Source organism: Eschrichtius robustus, chromosome 1 (assembly GCF_028021215.1).
Source record: "Eschrichtius robustus isolate mEscRob2 chromosome 1, mEscRob2.pri, whole genome shotgun sequence".
NCBI classification, from domain to species: Eukaryota; Metazoa; Chordata; class Mammalia; order Artiodactyla; family Eschrichtiidae; genus Eschrichtius; species Eschrichtius robustus.
This window is the reverse complement of record NC_090824.1, coordinates 49,815,074-49,831,073: the sequence shown is the minus strand read 5'-3', so window position 1 is coordinate 49,831,073 and position 16,000 is coordinate 49,815,074. Positions and strand designations below refer to the sequence as shown.

Sequence of the window (16,000 nt, the reverse complement as noted above, 5' to 3'; positions counted from 1 at the left end):
TCAGCAGTTGTGGCATGCGGGCTTAGATGCCTTGCGGCATGTGGGATCTTAGTTCCCCGACCAGGGATTGAACCCACGTCCCCTGTATTGGAAGGTGGAATCTTAACCACTGGACCACCAGGGAAGTCCCTAAATTATCCCTTTAAAGTAACCAAACACCAACACCTAAATCCAAAGATTTCTTTAATGTACTTCTAGGCAGTATTCTTGTTGAAACTTTCCTACTGTCTTTTAATGTTCTTTATTAATCCTTTGCCATTCCTCTTAGCATACCAGATTTTTTAATTTGGGGGAGAAATTTCCCCCAAAAGCTGTCCTAGACCTTCTTCTCATTCTACATGCTTCCCTTGGATGATCACATTTACTCTTTAAGGTATCAACTACAACCATTATATCTAATAACTCTCAAATTTATATCTCTAGTCCAAACTTTTCTCCCCAAGCTATAACCACATATCTAACTCCTAATGAGACTTCTCCATTTGGAAATCTGGTACAACATTAAAATTACCATATACAAAACTGAACTCACCTTTCTTCCCAAATCTGATCTTTAGTATCTCTATCTCAACAAGTGGCACTTTTATAAAATCCACCCAGCTGTTCAAGTCAAAATCTGGGAGTAACCCTTTTATCATGCCCCTCCCTCATTTCTACATCCAATCACCAACTCTCTCATATAATTCTTTAATTAGTTCAGTTTTTCCCATCCTTTCCCTACCATCCTATTACAAAACATCAGTATCTCTATCCTGGATAACTTCAACAGTCTCTTAACAGGACTTTAGGAATGAAAACACCACTCTGAAGTCAGAGATCTTTAAAGAAAAAAATATGCACATCTGATTACATCACTCCCTTACCCTTTAATGGTTTCTACTGCCCTTAAAGCCCCCAATTTTTTTCATTTGAAATGTCTAGCTTTGTGACCTCGTCTCCCACCAAATTCCTTCCTTGTTTTCTGCTCTAACAGACTAACTTTTCTTTAGTTCCTCAAGTATACCACACTCTCTCTTATCACTAGGGTTTTCAAACATGCTATTATTCCTTTTGCTCAAAACACTTCTGACTGGTCTTTTAATTACTATTTATCCTTCAGGCTTTCATCTTACATATTGCTTCTACAGTGAGTCCTTTCCTGTCCCTAAAATATGCCTGCATAGCACCCTGTATTTCCCATTTTGTAACAGTTATCACACTTGTAAATTATTTGTTGGTATTTCTAAATATCCTTTGAGACCATTCTGTAAGTTCTTTGAAGATTGGGATCATGTCAATCTCATGCACTATTGTGTCTCCAACTGCCTGGAACAAGGTTTTGCATTTCAAGGACTAAAAACTATGGTGATATCATTAAACAGAAATAGAGAATTCCAAAGGTAAGAGTGGATTTAGGAAGCCTGGCAAAATTGTGTGGGGAATGAAAGAGGAGTTTATTTACATAACCAGTGAAACACTAATTGAGGAATCAAGTAATATCTAATGCTTCATTTAAACTATAACAATTTGAACAATTTTGAGTTTTTAAGAGATTAAAATCTTATTATTAATTATTACAAGTCTGCAAATGATGGTTTAAGTAAAAAAAAATCTATGTATGGCTGGTTTATTTAATATTTTCAATTAAAGTTCACTTAACAGTCAATAAAATATTCACTGGGTACCTTATGACATGACAAGACTATGTTATATACTAGACAATGATTAGTTTGCAAAGACTGTTTAATGACTATTTGTATTAAGTACATATATAGAAATGATGGTATATTAACTAAGAGTAGGTTCTAAAGTCAGTTTGCCTGGATCCAAATCTTGGTTCCACTACTTGCTAGGCATATGATCTCGGGCAAATGAAATTACTTCTATTCTTTCTCCTTCATTTCTTATTTGTAAAATGGGGATAGTAATAGTACATATTGCCAAGGACTGTTTTGAGTATTAGATGAGTTAACATGGAAATTATTTAGCCTAATACTTGGTACACGAAGACTACCCAATGAGTGTTTTGTAGTTATCATGATACTTATACAATATAATTTAAAACTTAAGTACCTGAGGTAGAAAATTTCCTTCAATAAATGATAACACATAAAGTTTAGTCCTATAGTCTCACCAGAACTGAAGATAGAGGTATAAAGGGAAATAAAGGCATAAAGAGAAATGAAGAGACAGAAATAAAAAGGAATCATAAAAGAGAGAAAGAAATATCAGTGAAAAAATACATTTGTGCTATATATAGAGAGGCATAAACAGGTACCCGACAATGGGCAGAAGTCCCTCATTCCTGATTTATAAGTTGTGTTGTTAAATATATTCAAAATAATTCTACATATTTTCAGAGAAGACAAGCATAGTTATGAATAGCTCTATATGTATTTACATAGGAAATAATAGTTTTGAATAAGTATTAGAAAATATAGCTTTTTCTATGGGAACCTCAGCTTAATTTAAAAAAATGATTTGTATTCTGTTTATGATCTGTGTAACAGAGAAACTAAAAAAAATCACCACATGGATTTCTAGGGAGTCTCTTTTGTGAAAAATAATATGTACATGTGCTCTGGCTAAACTTTTTTTCTCTTAGTGCAAAGCAATGCTCCTAAAACCTGTATTGTCTTGGAAAAGATCAAACTCTCACTACAGAAGCTGAGGTCTAGGGAGAAAACACTTGTGGATTTCGGGAGGAAAAAGGCACAGATGTGATTCTAATTGTAGATACCTCTTAATAACTTTAAGCAAACCAACTAAGAAAACAAAATGTTATAGTGCTAAGAAGAACAGTAATCCTAGTTCCTTCCCAAAACTAGGATTAAGAAAAGTATCAATTGGTAATTATGAGGACAAGTGTAGTTTACATTGCTAATTAATCTTTGTTACTAAATCTGTTTTAACTAACTTAAAAGAGTGAATTAAAAAACAAAGTCTAAGGCTACATTAAACATTTATTTTCAAATATTAGACTGCAAGCATTCCTTACCTCAAAGTCATCATCATCTCCTTCGGTGTAATGTGCATGGTTGTCTGGATTATTCACTTTGTCCAACAGTTCAACTGCTAGGGCCCTAGAGAGACCTGGCTGTCCTACAAATGTATGCTAAGTAAAAACAAAACAAAACAAAACTTCATGAGTATGCTTTTATATCTATGGCTCATAGAAATGGCTATTTGTTATTTTCCATTCAGTAACTATCAGAGACAAGCATATGGAAGCCTACTAATGCAAATAAATTAGGGAATGTATTAGTAAAACTATTAATCAGAGAATTCATAATTATATATTATAAAGCTAAAGAACCACTGTGAGGTAAATTTATAACATGAATAATTTCTCTATTTAAAGTTAACCAATCCATGTTAGGTTGTCAAATTACAACCTTGGCTATAACAATGACATTTATTATGCATGTCATTATAATAATATGCAAATGAATACTGAGGTACAGTCCATATCACAATAAGAAAAAAAGCATCTATGTTTGCATAAATTTAATTCAATAAAATTATGTTAATATAGAAAGATACATAATTAAATTTTATAACATTTAAATAAAGTTTTCTTAGATTGTTATAATCAACTTTTTCTAATATAAAAGTATTTTATAAAGACATGCACACATAAGAGCATTCTACAAATTTACATAAGAAGCCAAGAAAAGCAATTAATTTTATTTATTTATTTTTTAAACATCTTTAGTAGAGTATAATTGTTTACAATGGTGTGTTAGATTCTGCTGTACAACAAAGTCAATCTGCTATACATATACATATATTCCCACATCTCCTCCCTCTTGCGTCTCCCTCCCACCCTCCCTATCCCACCCCTCTACGTGGACACAAAGCACCGAGCTGTTCTCCCTGTGCTATGCAGCTAAAGCAATTAATTTTAGATGAAAGCAACATTTTTAAGAGTTTTCTCCAAGGCAGGGGTTGGCAAACTACCGTCCATGGGCAAAATCTGGTGCACTGCCTCCTTCTGTAAATAAAGTTTTATTGGGTGTTAAAGCCATACCCTTCACGTATACTGTCTATGGCTGCTTTTGTGTTACCACGGCAAAACTGAGGAGATGCAGCAGAGACTGTATGGCCCACAAAGCCTAAAATATATACTATTTGGCTCATTACAGAATGTTTGCTGACCCCTGCTGTAAGAGATCACTAACATTTTTATATTAAAAATCTAAATACTATTGTTCTAGTGATACGTCTAATTACTGCATGACTACAGAAAATACTCCTATAAATTCAATGACTTACAGTCAGAAGTCTTTCAGCGGTTGGTCTTTTTTTGGGGTTTTTGGTTAGTGCTATTTTGACAAAATTATGGAATGTTGATGACCTTCAAATAAAAAGAGACACATACAAAAATATTTCACTAATATTAGTTCTTTGGTGTTACTAAATAAAATTAACTTACAAGCAGTTAGAAAGACTGAAACACATGATTTTTTTTCTTTGGCCTCTTAGCTCTATATAAGCCAAAAAACTAAACCCAAAGCACAGTATATTCCTTGGAGAATATACCAGCTTCATCTCTTAAGTAAGATGCAATAAGTCAACAGAACACTAATATATAATCTCTAAAACATACACTAAAAACTAGAAATGGGTAGGTGTGTCATCTATAAGGTTTATAACCTTGTGTTCTAGGTACCACTTAGGAGTCAAAATGACCTTTTCTCATTGCCTAATTTATACAGTATGTAAATGTTTTGTTATATCCAAATTGTTGGGTGGCATGAGGTAGGGTGAGTAATGTAAGAGACTGTTTAAACCCTTAAAAAGTCACTGAATTTCTCAGGAACATGGTCAAAGAAGAGGGAGCGATCTCTGTAAACAGATGAGTTCTCCTGCTACCTGTATTGATGAAATGGGAAAGGAAGAAGATATAAATTAAAGGAATCTGGGAATTCCCTGGCGGTCCAGTGGTTAGGACTCGGCGCTTTCACTGCTGTGGGCCCGGGTTTTATCCCTGGTCGGGAAACGAAGATCCCGCAAGCTGAGCAGCCAAAAAATTAATTAATTAATTAAGGGAATCATATTTTGATTATGAACTAAAGGCAAAGAGAGGTACTGCCGAGATTCCATTGGAGGAGGGACTGGGCAAGAACCAAAGAGAATAACCTTAATCATTACCAATGACAGCAACGACACAGCAGTTCTCTTCAGAGAAATCAAATCACTACATTACATTTGGTAGCTTGTGGCACACATATCATGGAGTGAGAAGGTACCTGAGACTGGCAAAGGTACTCCAATGGTAATGACTGTTCTGGAATCTGACTATGAACGCAGCTGTTTTAGCTAACAGTCATTTATTCCTGAATGAATATTCAGTCATTCCTGCCATAAAGTTCTCCAGTTCCAGTTGTTTAGGAACTTAGGCTAACAAGGAATAGGAAGAAACCCACGTCAATACAAAGGAATACAGCTAGCAGAAGGATATAAACTCCTTTACTTCTACAGTGTGATTTGCCTTTCATTCCTGGCATTATCCCCAGAATAGCCTGGCTCCTAAATAATACTATGTACATACAGACAGGCTAATAAACATAAAAAAGTGGTTTAGGGCTTCCCTGGTGGCGCAGTGGTTGAGAATCTGCCTGCCAATGAAGGGGACACGGGTTCGAGCCCTGGTCTGGGAAGATCCCACATGCCGCGGAGCAACTGGGCCCGTGAGCCACAGCTACTGAGCCTGCGCGTCTGGAGCCTGTGCTCCACAACAAGAGAGGCCGCGACAGTGAGAGGCCCGCGCACCACGATGAAGAGTGGCCCCCACTTGCCACAACTAGAGGAAGCCCTCGCACAGAAACGAAGACCCAACACAGCCATAAATAAATAAATTAATTAATTAAAAAAAAAAAAGTGGTTTAGAACTTGTTTTGGGGACAGGCCTCTTAGAATCTGAAATAAGATACGGACTGTCTCCCCAGAAAAAATGAATACACATAAAGAATTCTGGGGGCTCATGGATTTCCCAAGATCTCCCAAGAGATGCATGTAATCTAGATGAAGAATTACTGAATTTAAGAATTTGGAAACTTTTATTTCCACAGTTTCTTTTATTAAATGTATGGAAAGACATTACTAGAAAAACAATTTTCAATTTTCCCCATCTAATTGAAGATGTCCTTACGGACTGTAATAGGCAAACTGCTTTACTTTGTACGAGAAACAAAAGATTAGGATGCAAATAAGTAATAACCTTTTGAATGTCAGGGAAAGAAGTAGAGAAAAGCCAGTAGGGATTGATCTTAAATGTCACTGTATCTGGGAAACCTTCTCCTATTACTTCTCATGGAAGTCAACATGTAATTAATGGAAGTAAAGGAATAAAGGGCAAAATATGAATCTCCAAAATCTTAATATATATATTCATTTCAAATCATTTCCTCAGCACACCTCCTATTCAAGCTGCCAAAAACTAATAAATGCTCAGAGTTTTACGAGAGAAGTACATTATAAAGGAACACTGACCAGAAAATAAACCTAGATCCTTGCAATAGCTCCGCAAGTAAATTATATGTGTAACTTCAGGGAAACTGTTTAATGCCTCTGGGTTTCAGTTTCACCACTTTTAAAATAAGGGAATTGAACCTCTGTCCCTTTCAGTCATAAAATGCTATAAATCTATATATATTCTATAACTCACCATTTTGTTTTGTCCTTTAGTTTCGGAGGCTGAAAATTACTTTTTGACATTAAGAAGAGGGCCCTGGAATAAAAATTTCAGTTAAAGAGCAATACAAAACACCTTTATTATTACATTTAATAATCAGAATCATATTCTGTAATGAATTTATGCAAGATTACTACACATGTAGGTACTCATGACAACTGATATGGAATACGGAAATTAATATTTTATATTTTGGATACCCTATGAAAAACTTCTCCTGGTTACAGAGAGGATCTTTAAGTTTCCAACAAGCTCTTATTCACATGGCAAAGCGACCAAATGTTTGAGAAGGTTTTTATTGCCATACCATGACATATATAACTAGTGTTATATCTTAAGCACAAGTCTATATAATTGTGTATCATTCTGTAACACACAGAGATGATATGCTACTCTAACATTAGGTTGTATGTTTAACCAAAGATTAGCCTCTACAATTATTTTGGGTGAATAGGCAAATTATACCCACTTCCTAGTCTGTTTCCCCTTTTGGACAATAATTTTCCACATTCTCTTGTTATGAATGATACAGAAATCAACCTACAAGAGGACTTTCCTTCTCGATGAATTTACCTTTGACCAATTTTTTTAATGGACTATGGGGCTAGACGGATGGAGGATTTAAGAAGGAAGTTTTATTTCAGTATTTCCTACAAAACCCCATATTTCCAAGTAAACTCCTTAGTCTTTTTTTTTAAATACCAAAGATATTTTCTCTTTTTTAAAATTAAATGATTCATATATAAAGGAAAACCTTAAAAGAAAAAAAGCCTGATTCCTCCCACCTTAAGACATTATTTAAAATGTTCTGCTTTTCTTTTCGGTCTTTATCTAAATATTAACCAATTACTAAATTATTATAATAGGTAATATTATGTTCTGCTTTTTTCACTAATAATCAATTTTCCATGTTGCTTTGGTTTATATATATATATATATATTAGCTGCCCTTAACTGCTAAATAATTTGCTTAACAATTCACCAACGAATGGACATTTAGATTTTCCCCTGTAATCCCTAAGTGAATAATTCTTAGCTTTTTCTTTTCTTGAATTATTTCCTAAGTATAACTTTCCCAATAGTGGAATCAATGCAACATTTTTATTGCCCATAACAAATAACATCTAAATTATTTTCCTAAAGGTCTGTACTTAAGAGCATTTCAGCTAAAAGCAGATACCTTTGAACTTATATATCTTTAGGTACTTGTGAGGTTAAATAGTCTTCCATGTTTCTTTAGTATCTGGTACTTGCTCATAAACAATTTATCTTTTGCTCTTAGAGTCTTTGAATGAGCTACCTACGTAATATATAGTAATCTGCTGTCTATCATATGTTAGGAGAACACTCTCCTTATTTTGTTGATTTTCTTTTTAACTTTATACTATTTACATTAAAAGTTTAAATTTTAGCCCAATTTATTTTTTCCTTCAAATATTAAAAACCCCTTCACAGTCTCTCAAATATTTTTTTCTGAGATAATATACTCTAAAATATAAATGATTATACTAAGCATCTACCTGCTCCTTATCCCTAGACAAAGTAAAAAGAAACAAAATCAAATGAGAATAGAAAAAAAACCTCATTTGCATTCTATCATCTGTTTATAGATCCACTTAGGACAAAAAAAAACCATTTTTAATTAATAGAAGAATAAACAAAGACTTAAAAAGACTTTTTTAATGATAACTGCTATATCCTAGTATGATTTTTAAAGGAAATTTGTTACACGCTTCAGACAGTATAGATGATTCACTCTATGTTGTCTTAGAAGTAGCAATACAAGAGAGATCAGGTTTTAAGTAAGATTATCCTTAAGTCCCTCAGAACACTTTCACTATTTCAACATACTTTAAAATGAGCCTGGAATACCCAAGTTATGAGTATTTCACTCTCCCTGAAGACCTTACTAGTTAACTGCATAATTGTAAATACTGAGAACACCTCATGGGATGAAGATCAAACATAGGTGGCTGAAGTTCTCCAAGTTCAATTGCTGTTATTCCTACTGCCCAGATATCACAGAGTTGGTTGTAGCCACCATTCTTTTCTACTGCTGCAACTTCTGGGGCCATCCTAGAAGGAATCAATTAATATAACATTTTTATTTTTAAAAAATGGTATGAAATCTGTTCTTTGTTATATTCACTAGACTTCTTGGAGGGAAAGAGGCTGAGAGGCATTTACTAGGAAAGAAGAAACTTAACTAGAAAAGACTTAATATAAGACCACATATATACACAGATACACACACTCTTTTAAAACTTATTATTTAAAAATTTTGAACCTTCTCCTCTGAATACTGTTGCTCTGAGGAAAAGCTGTGTTGTCTTACTTTAGTTTCTGTTTTGTGAATCTTGTTTTATAACATGGGAAAAGAAAAAGAACACCTTAATCTCTGTGAAGGTCAGAGAAAAGCTCCCAAAGGAGGAGAGATTTATAGAATGAATTAGCAGGGAGCTAAGGGGGCTTGAGGAACCTGGACATTTTAGTCAGAGGAAACAAGTACAAATGCAGGGGGATAGGAGAGCACGGAACACCTGGAAAGCTGATAGGACAGTGCTACTCAATGTATGATCTACAGACAAGTATGGGGCCATGAACAGCTTGTTATCAGTCTGTGATAAGTGCAGAAACTGAGAGTAGGTATTCTCATCCAGATAAATGATCATTTTTTTAGTAATTTATTTTTAATTTATTTTATAAATGTATTAGTCTGTGATGGACAGAAAATGAAAAAAAAAATAAAACAAGGTCATTCATCACAGTTTGAGAGGGTCTAGAACGTATTCAGAAAATAAACCTCAGAGACAGAGGCTAGATAATGAATGGTCTACTGATTATATAAGGAAGTTTAGACTTTACTATAAAAATGAAAGATTTAATTATGACATAAAACTCATGGCAACATGAAGGATAGTGTGAGAGGAGGTGAAACCAGAATCAGGTAGATGCGTTAGAAGACTACCTGAAAAACACAAGGGAAAAATAAAGGACTTTTCAAAGGCAGGGGGGATAGAATGAAAGGGGCTGACTGAAGAGATTGATTTGAGTATAAAATGCTTGTGGATACTGAAGTAGTGCTATTACCAAACAACTGTTGAGTATATATAAGACTGAAGGTCAATTGAGTAGCTGAGTTGGAGTTATCTATTTGGGAGTCAATGGAGTATAATGATGGCATCTGAAGTTATAAAGCATAGATGATATTGCTCAGGGGACATACTCTTTTATTTTTTGAATGTTTATAATTTTTAAATTATTTTTTATTTATGTTGAATATCCACAAGGTAGAAGTTGTTTTTACGTGCACTTAGGTTACACAAACTTATATAACACAATGTCTCTCAACTTAAGTATGGTTAAGGATATAAAACACCTATACCAAAAATGCAACATGTAGATGTACATGCTACATGCAAGTACTACATACATAATAATGGGTATAGGATTAAAGAGAAGAAAATGATCACCATGGAACAGGATGATTACAGGCAAGTTTCACAGAGTAAGGAAGTTGAGCTGGAATCCAGAGAAAACATATAGATTTCATCTCCTGTGCCCACTAGAATCAGTGGTGGCTAACTGAGCGCCAAATTGACCAGGACTGTTGTCAACAGTCGTGAGCCTATCCACTAACCATTCATCTTTTACAACATGATTTTTAATATCAGCAACTTATCCCATTGACTTGAATGACTGTACATAATTTCCTTATAATTCCTGTTACATATGCATACTTTCAATTTTTCATTATTAAAGTAATGTGATAAAGCTTTTCATATATCAATTTATGCCTCTCTGATAAATTACTACAAGCAGAATTGAGACTAAAGAACATAAACATTGCTTAAGGTTTTTGAAAAACATTACTGCCAAATTATCCTTCAAAACTGTTCTACTAACTTCCACTTTCACTGTCAAATATTTAGTGATAGTCATAGGTATTACCCATGATTCCAAATATTTTTTAATTTGATAGAAAAGATCATCATTGTTTATTTAATGTACAGTTTTGGTCATCATTGGGGGAAACAATTTTCATATTTTATGAGATTTCATATATTTTAATAACTGCTTCTAATTAGCAGAAACATTCTTTTTATTGAATTGTTAAGAACTTATATATTAACGATATTAAAACCTAATCTGTCATATTTTATTTCTTGATTTGTTACTTGCCTTTTACTTTTGTTTAAGCTGGTAGACATACAGAAGCTTTAAACTTTCATGTAGTTAAATCTATCAAACAAATCTAGCAATGTTTTATACTTTTATGCCAAGAAAGGCTTACTCAACTCTTGAAGCAGTCAGTCACTGACAGTTCTTTTGGTTTCATCTTTATATTTAACTATTTCCATACACAACTTTTGAAAATCGAAGTGAGGATTTTTATTGTATAACTTGTGAATTTTATTTTTAAAGAAAAAGTATTAGCAATGTGAGTTTTAAAACTTTATATAGGGCTTCCCTGATGGCGCAGTGGTTAAGAGTCCACCTGCCAATGCATGGGACACGGGTGCGAGCCCTGGTCTGGGAGGATCCCACATGCCATGAAGCAACTGAGCATGTGCACCACAACTACTGAGCCTGCGCTCTAGAGCCCACGAGCCACAACTACTGAGACCGCGTGCTACAACTACTGAAGCGCGTGCGCCTAGAGCCTGTGCTCCACAACAAGAGAAGCCACAGCAATGAGAAGCCCACTCACCCCAACGAAGAGTAGCCCCTGCTCGCCACAACTAGAGAAAGCCCGTGCGCAGCAACAAAGACCCAACGCAGCCCCCCGCAAAAAAAAACCTTTATATAAAAACTTGCTAATGAGATAAAAAGACTGAACACATCAAATCTAGTATAAACAACATCCCTGATCAATAACTCTTTGAGGTTCCATCTACAATTTATTTTGGCATTAGGGATGAAGTATGGAGCTACTTTAAAATTCTTTCCAAATAATAAATTATCCAAGCACTGTATATTAAAGAATCCAATCTTTCACATAAACTTTAAATGTCACTTTTTATAATACTGATTAAATTATTTTATACATTAAGGTTTATTACTAGGCTTTTTATTATATTTCAACTATCTAATTCATTAATGAAAGCAGTGTTTTAGAAAGATTATTTTGTTAGTAATTGATAGGATGCATTAGAAGTAGGGTGGCTGGTGAGGACTAATGGTAGTGTAGGATGGATGACTTTTAACAAGAAAGTAAAGTCCTAGATTAAAATAGAAGCAATACCAAAGAAAGGGTAATAAAATGCAAAAGATTATAATGCAATTTTCTTTTGAAAATCTCCTACCTATGAGTCCTCTCAACACAGCATCTGAGGGACAGTAGGAATTATTAGCACTTTAACACAGGGAAAGCTGGACAATGGAAATGAGTACCAAAATTCCCTAACCCAATCAGACCTATGATAGTGTCAAGGAACATGCAAGTCTCCAGACTCCAGTCAAGTATGAATTGTATTACTAAGCAACAATGCTGATCACTAACCTTGAAGAAATAAAAATGCACAAAATTCAATTATAATAATATCTTACCAATAAGGGGTGCCAATGAAAGATTTTCTCTTGGCAATGGTAGCTGTTATTTTTGCAGCCACACCAAAGTCAGCTGGTGGGGAAAAAAACAGAACAGAAAATTTTGGTTTTCAATAAAACCACCACCATTTCTATATTTCACACTCAGGGATGCCATTATTAATAATTCAGATAGTAATACTAAAGAAATGTATATATACTGAATACCTAAATCTCTTCTTGCTTAGTTCAAAACATAATCATTAAAAGAAAATAACTTATTGGTACTTTATTAGAATGAAAACATACTTTATTAAGAACACAGATAATAAAAAAATTTCCATTACAGGTAGCTTGAGTTAAGTTGGAAAAAAAAAATCCACCTGGATTGCTTTTATTCTAACACAACCAGGTTAGAATTTTGGTGCTATTCTTAAAAGTCTCTTTTTCTATGTATAAACTTCTTTTATTGCTGTTAAACATGGTTGTAAAAAACTAAAGACTCATATAGTTCATTTTTGTCATTTAACACATTAGGGGATTTTACTCTTATTCTTCTTAAACTATTAATTTTGATGACTGAATAATGTTCCATAAGTTGATTTATCACAGTTTAACAGTTTTGCTACTGCTAGACCTATGTTTCCATTTTTTCCCTATTATAAATAATGTTATGATTAATACTTCAGCAAATATGGATTTTTTATCTTTAGGATTAACTTCCTTAAACTGAATAAAGTAAAATTACTGGGTCAAAAGATGAACATTATTGTGGCTCTTCATGTGAATATTAAATTTGTATAATGTTATTCTCATTTAAAATTATACTAAAATTTTTTGAAAAAAAATTTTAGGAATTTGAAATAACATACCTAATTTTACATCACCATGATCTGTTAATAAAATATTTGCACCCTAAAACAAAAATAAAAATACCATTAAATTAGCATCATAAAATTCCTTTCAATAAAATTATCAATTTAAACATATTGAATTTATTTTTTATTATTATTATTCTTTTATTGAGGTGTAGTTGATTTACAGTGTTGTGCTAATCCCTGCTGTACAGCAGAGTGACTCAGTTATACACATAGAGACATTCTTTTTTTTTTTAATCTTCTTTTCCATTATGGTTTATTTTAGGATGCTGAATATAGTTCCCTGTGCTATACAGTAGAACCTTGTTTATCCATCCTATATATAATAGTTTGCATCTGCTAATCCCAAACTCCCAGTCCTCCCCTCCCCCACCACCCTCCCCCTAGGCAACCACAGGTCTGTTCTCTATGCCTTTGAGTCTTAAACACAGAGTTTAAATTGAGTTAAATAAACTTACCTTGATATCTCTATGCATTTTGCCTTTAGTATGCAAATATGCAAGACCCTGAAGTTTAAAAAAAAAATTATGCGTTAGCAAAACTACAAACTTCACATCTAAATTTCTACTTAAAGATCTTATTGAATAAGAAAAACTAGAATGTCCTTTATTTGAGGGGAAAACACCTAGATGTGTTTCTTCTTATTAATCAATGTTTATTGTATTTTAAGACCTTTGAATTCATTTTCTGATAAAAATCAGAAATATTTTACTATAACACCCATCACCACAATCAAGATAATGAACATATTCATCACTCCCAAAAGTTCCTCCCACACATAAACACTGATATACTTTGTTGCTATAAATACTTTCAAAATTTTCTAGAGTTTTACGTAAATGGAATCATACAGTATATTCTTTTTCATCTGGCTTCTTTCATTCACAATAATTAATCTGACATTCCTTGTTAATGTGTTATCAATATTTCATTCTTTTGTATTACTGAGTAGCATTCCACTGTACAGATATTACAGAATTTGTTTATTTATTCACTTGTTGATAGACATTTGGGTTGCTGGGTTGTTTCCAGCTTTTGGCTATTATATATAAACCTGCTTTGAAGATTTATGTCAAGTATTTGTATGATTTTTCCCTCTTGGGTAAATACCTAGGAGTATAATGGCTGGATCAGATGATGGTACAAGTTTAAACTTTTAGGCAACTGCCAAACTGTCTTCCAAAGCAGCTGTACCGTTTTACATTGAAACTAGCAGTGTATGAGAGTTCCAGTTAATCCACATTCTCACCAACCTTCCGAAGGTCAGTCTTTTTAATTTTAGCCATTCTAATTGGTATGTAGTGGTATCTCATTGTAGTTTTAATTCACACTTTTCTAATAACTAATGATATTGAGTATCTTTTCCATGTCCTTATTTGCCATCTATACAGCTTCTTTGGTGAAGCATCTGTTTAAATCTTTTGTCCATTTGTTTATTTGGTGGTTGTTTTCCTATTATTGAGTTTTGAGAGTTCTTTATATACTCTGGATACAAGTCCTTAATCAGATTGATACTTTGCAAATATCTTCCTCTGGCCTGCAGCTTGTCTTTTTATTCTCTTAACAGTGTGTCTTGAAAAGCAGAAGTTTTAAATTTTGACAAAGTCAAATTTGCCAAGTTTTTCTTTTATGGATCATGCTTTTTGTGTTATGTCCGAAAAGGCTTTTATTAACTCAAGACTGCAAAATTTTCTATGTTTTCTTCTAGAAGTTCTAGGTTGAGGTTTTATATTTATATTTATATATGTTCAATTATTCCAGAACCATTTATTGAAAAAACTATCCTTTCTCCTTTGAATTGTCTTTTCACCTTTGTCAAAAATCAGTAGCCATATATGCGTGGAATTACTTCTGGTCTTTCTATTCTGTTCCACATTGACCTTTGTGGGAAAGCATCTAGTCTTTTACCATTAAACATGATTTAGTCATAGGTTTGTCATAGGTGCTCTTTAGCAGGCTGAATTAGTTCCTTTCTTTTCTCAGTATGTTAAGAATTTTTATCAGAAATAAATGTTGGATTTAGCTAAATGCTTTTTTGTGTGTCTATTTAGATGATCACATGGTTTTGCTTCTCTTTTTGTTTGCTAATATAATCAATTACTTGAAATGATTTTTGAATGTTAAATCAACTGCGTTCTAGGATAAACCTCACTTGTTTATGATGTATTATCTTTTTATATATTGTTGGATTACCTTTGCTAACCTTTTACTTTCCTTTTTAATTTTTGTATCTATTAAACGTTCATGAAGGATATTAGTTCACAGTTTTGTTCTTTTGTAAAGTCTGATTTTGGTTTCAGAGCAATGCTGACCCATAAGATGATCTGGGAAGTATTCTCTACTCTTCAATTTTCTAGAAGAGTTTGTGTTGAATTGGCATTATTTCTTCCTTAAATGTTTGGTAGAATTTATCCATGACATCATCTGGCTTGGACTGTTCTTTGTGGGAATAGATAGAGGACTATCCAGATGATTTCTAATTGAGCTATGATAGTTTGTGCCTTTCAAGGACACTGTCCATTTCCATTTCACCTAAACTGCAGGCTTTTTTGGAATAAAGTTGTTCATAATATTCCTTGGCTACTAAATATCCTTGTCATCCTTTTAATATTTGTAGATTCTGTCATAACGTCCCCCCATTCATTCCAAATATTGGTACTTTGCATCTTCTTTTTTTATTTTTCCTGATAATCTGATTTATCAATTTTATTGATTTTCTTAAAGAATGAGATTTTGGTTTCATTGATCTTTCTCATATTATTCTGCTATCTATTTCACTGATTTCCACCGTGATCTTTATTATTTCCTTCCTCTGCTTACTTTGGCTTTAATTTGATCACCTTTTTCTAGTTTCTTAAGGTGGAAGTTGAGGATTTTGTTCTGTGAGTTCAACTTTTTTAGATTCTACATACAAGTA

At 33.3% G+C, this 16,000-nt stretch overlaps 1 protein-coding gene across 4 annotated transcripts in view; it reads right to left on the bottom strand.

Moving 5' to 3' along the window:
* The window catches only part of MAP4K5 (mitogen-activated protein kinase kinase kinase kinase 5), a 143,480-nt gene that overhangs the window by 62,428 nt on the left and 65,052 nt on the right, over positions 1 to 16,000 (bottom strand). For all 4 annotated transcript variants that reach the window (XM_068545603.1, XM_068545588.1, XM_068545597.1 and 1 more), the window contains 7 exons: positions 13,542 to 13,589; positions 13,078 to 13,120; positions 12,227 to 12,299; positions 8,621 to 8,752; positions 6,650 to 6,712; positions 4,255 to 4,336; positions 2,978 to 3,094 (listed from right to left, as the gene is read on the bottom strand). In XM_068545603.1, the coding sequence (XP_068401704.1) occupies positions 2,978 to 3,094; positions 4,255 to 4,336; positions 6,650 to 6,712; positions 8,621 to 8,752; positions 12,227 to 12,299; positions 13,078 to 13,120; positions 13,542 to 13,589 (558 nt within the window). The remainder of the gene's footprint in view (positions 1 to 2,977; positions 3,095 to 4,254; positions 4,337 to 6,649; positions 6,713 to 8,620; positions 8,753 to 12,226; positions 12,300 to 13,077; positions 13,121 to 13,541; positions 13,590 to 16,000) is intronic.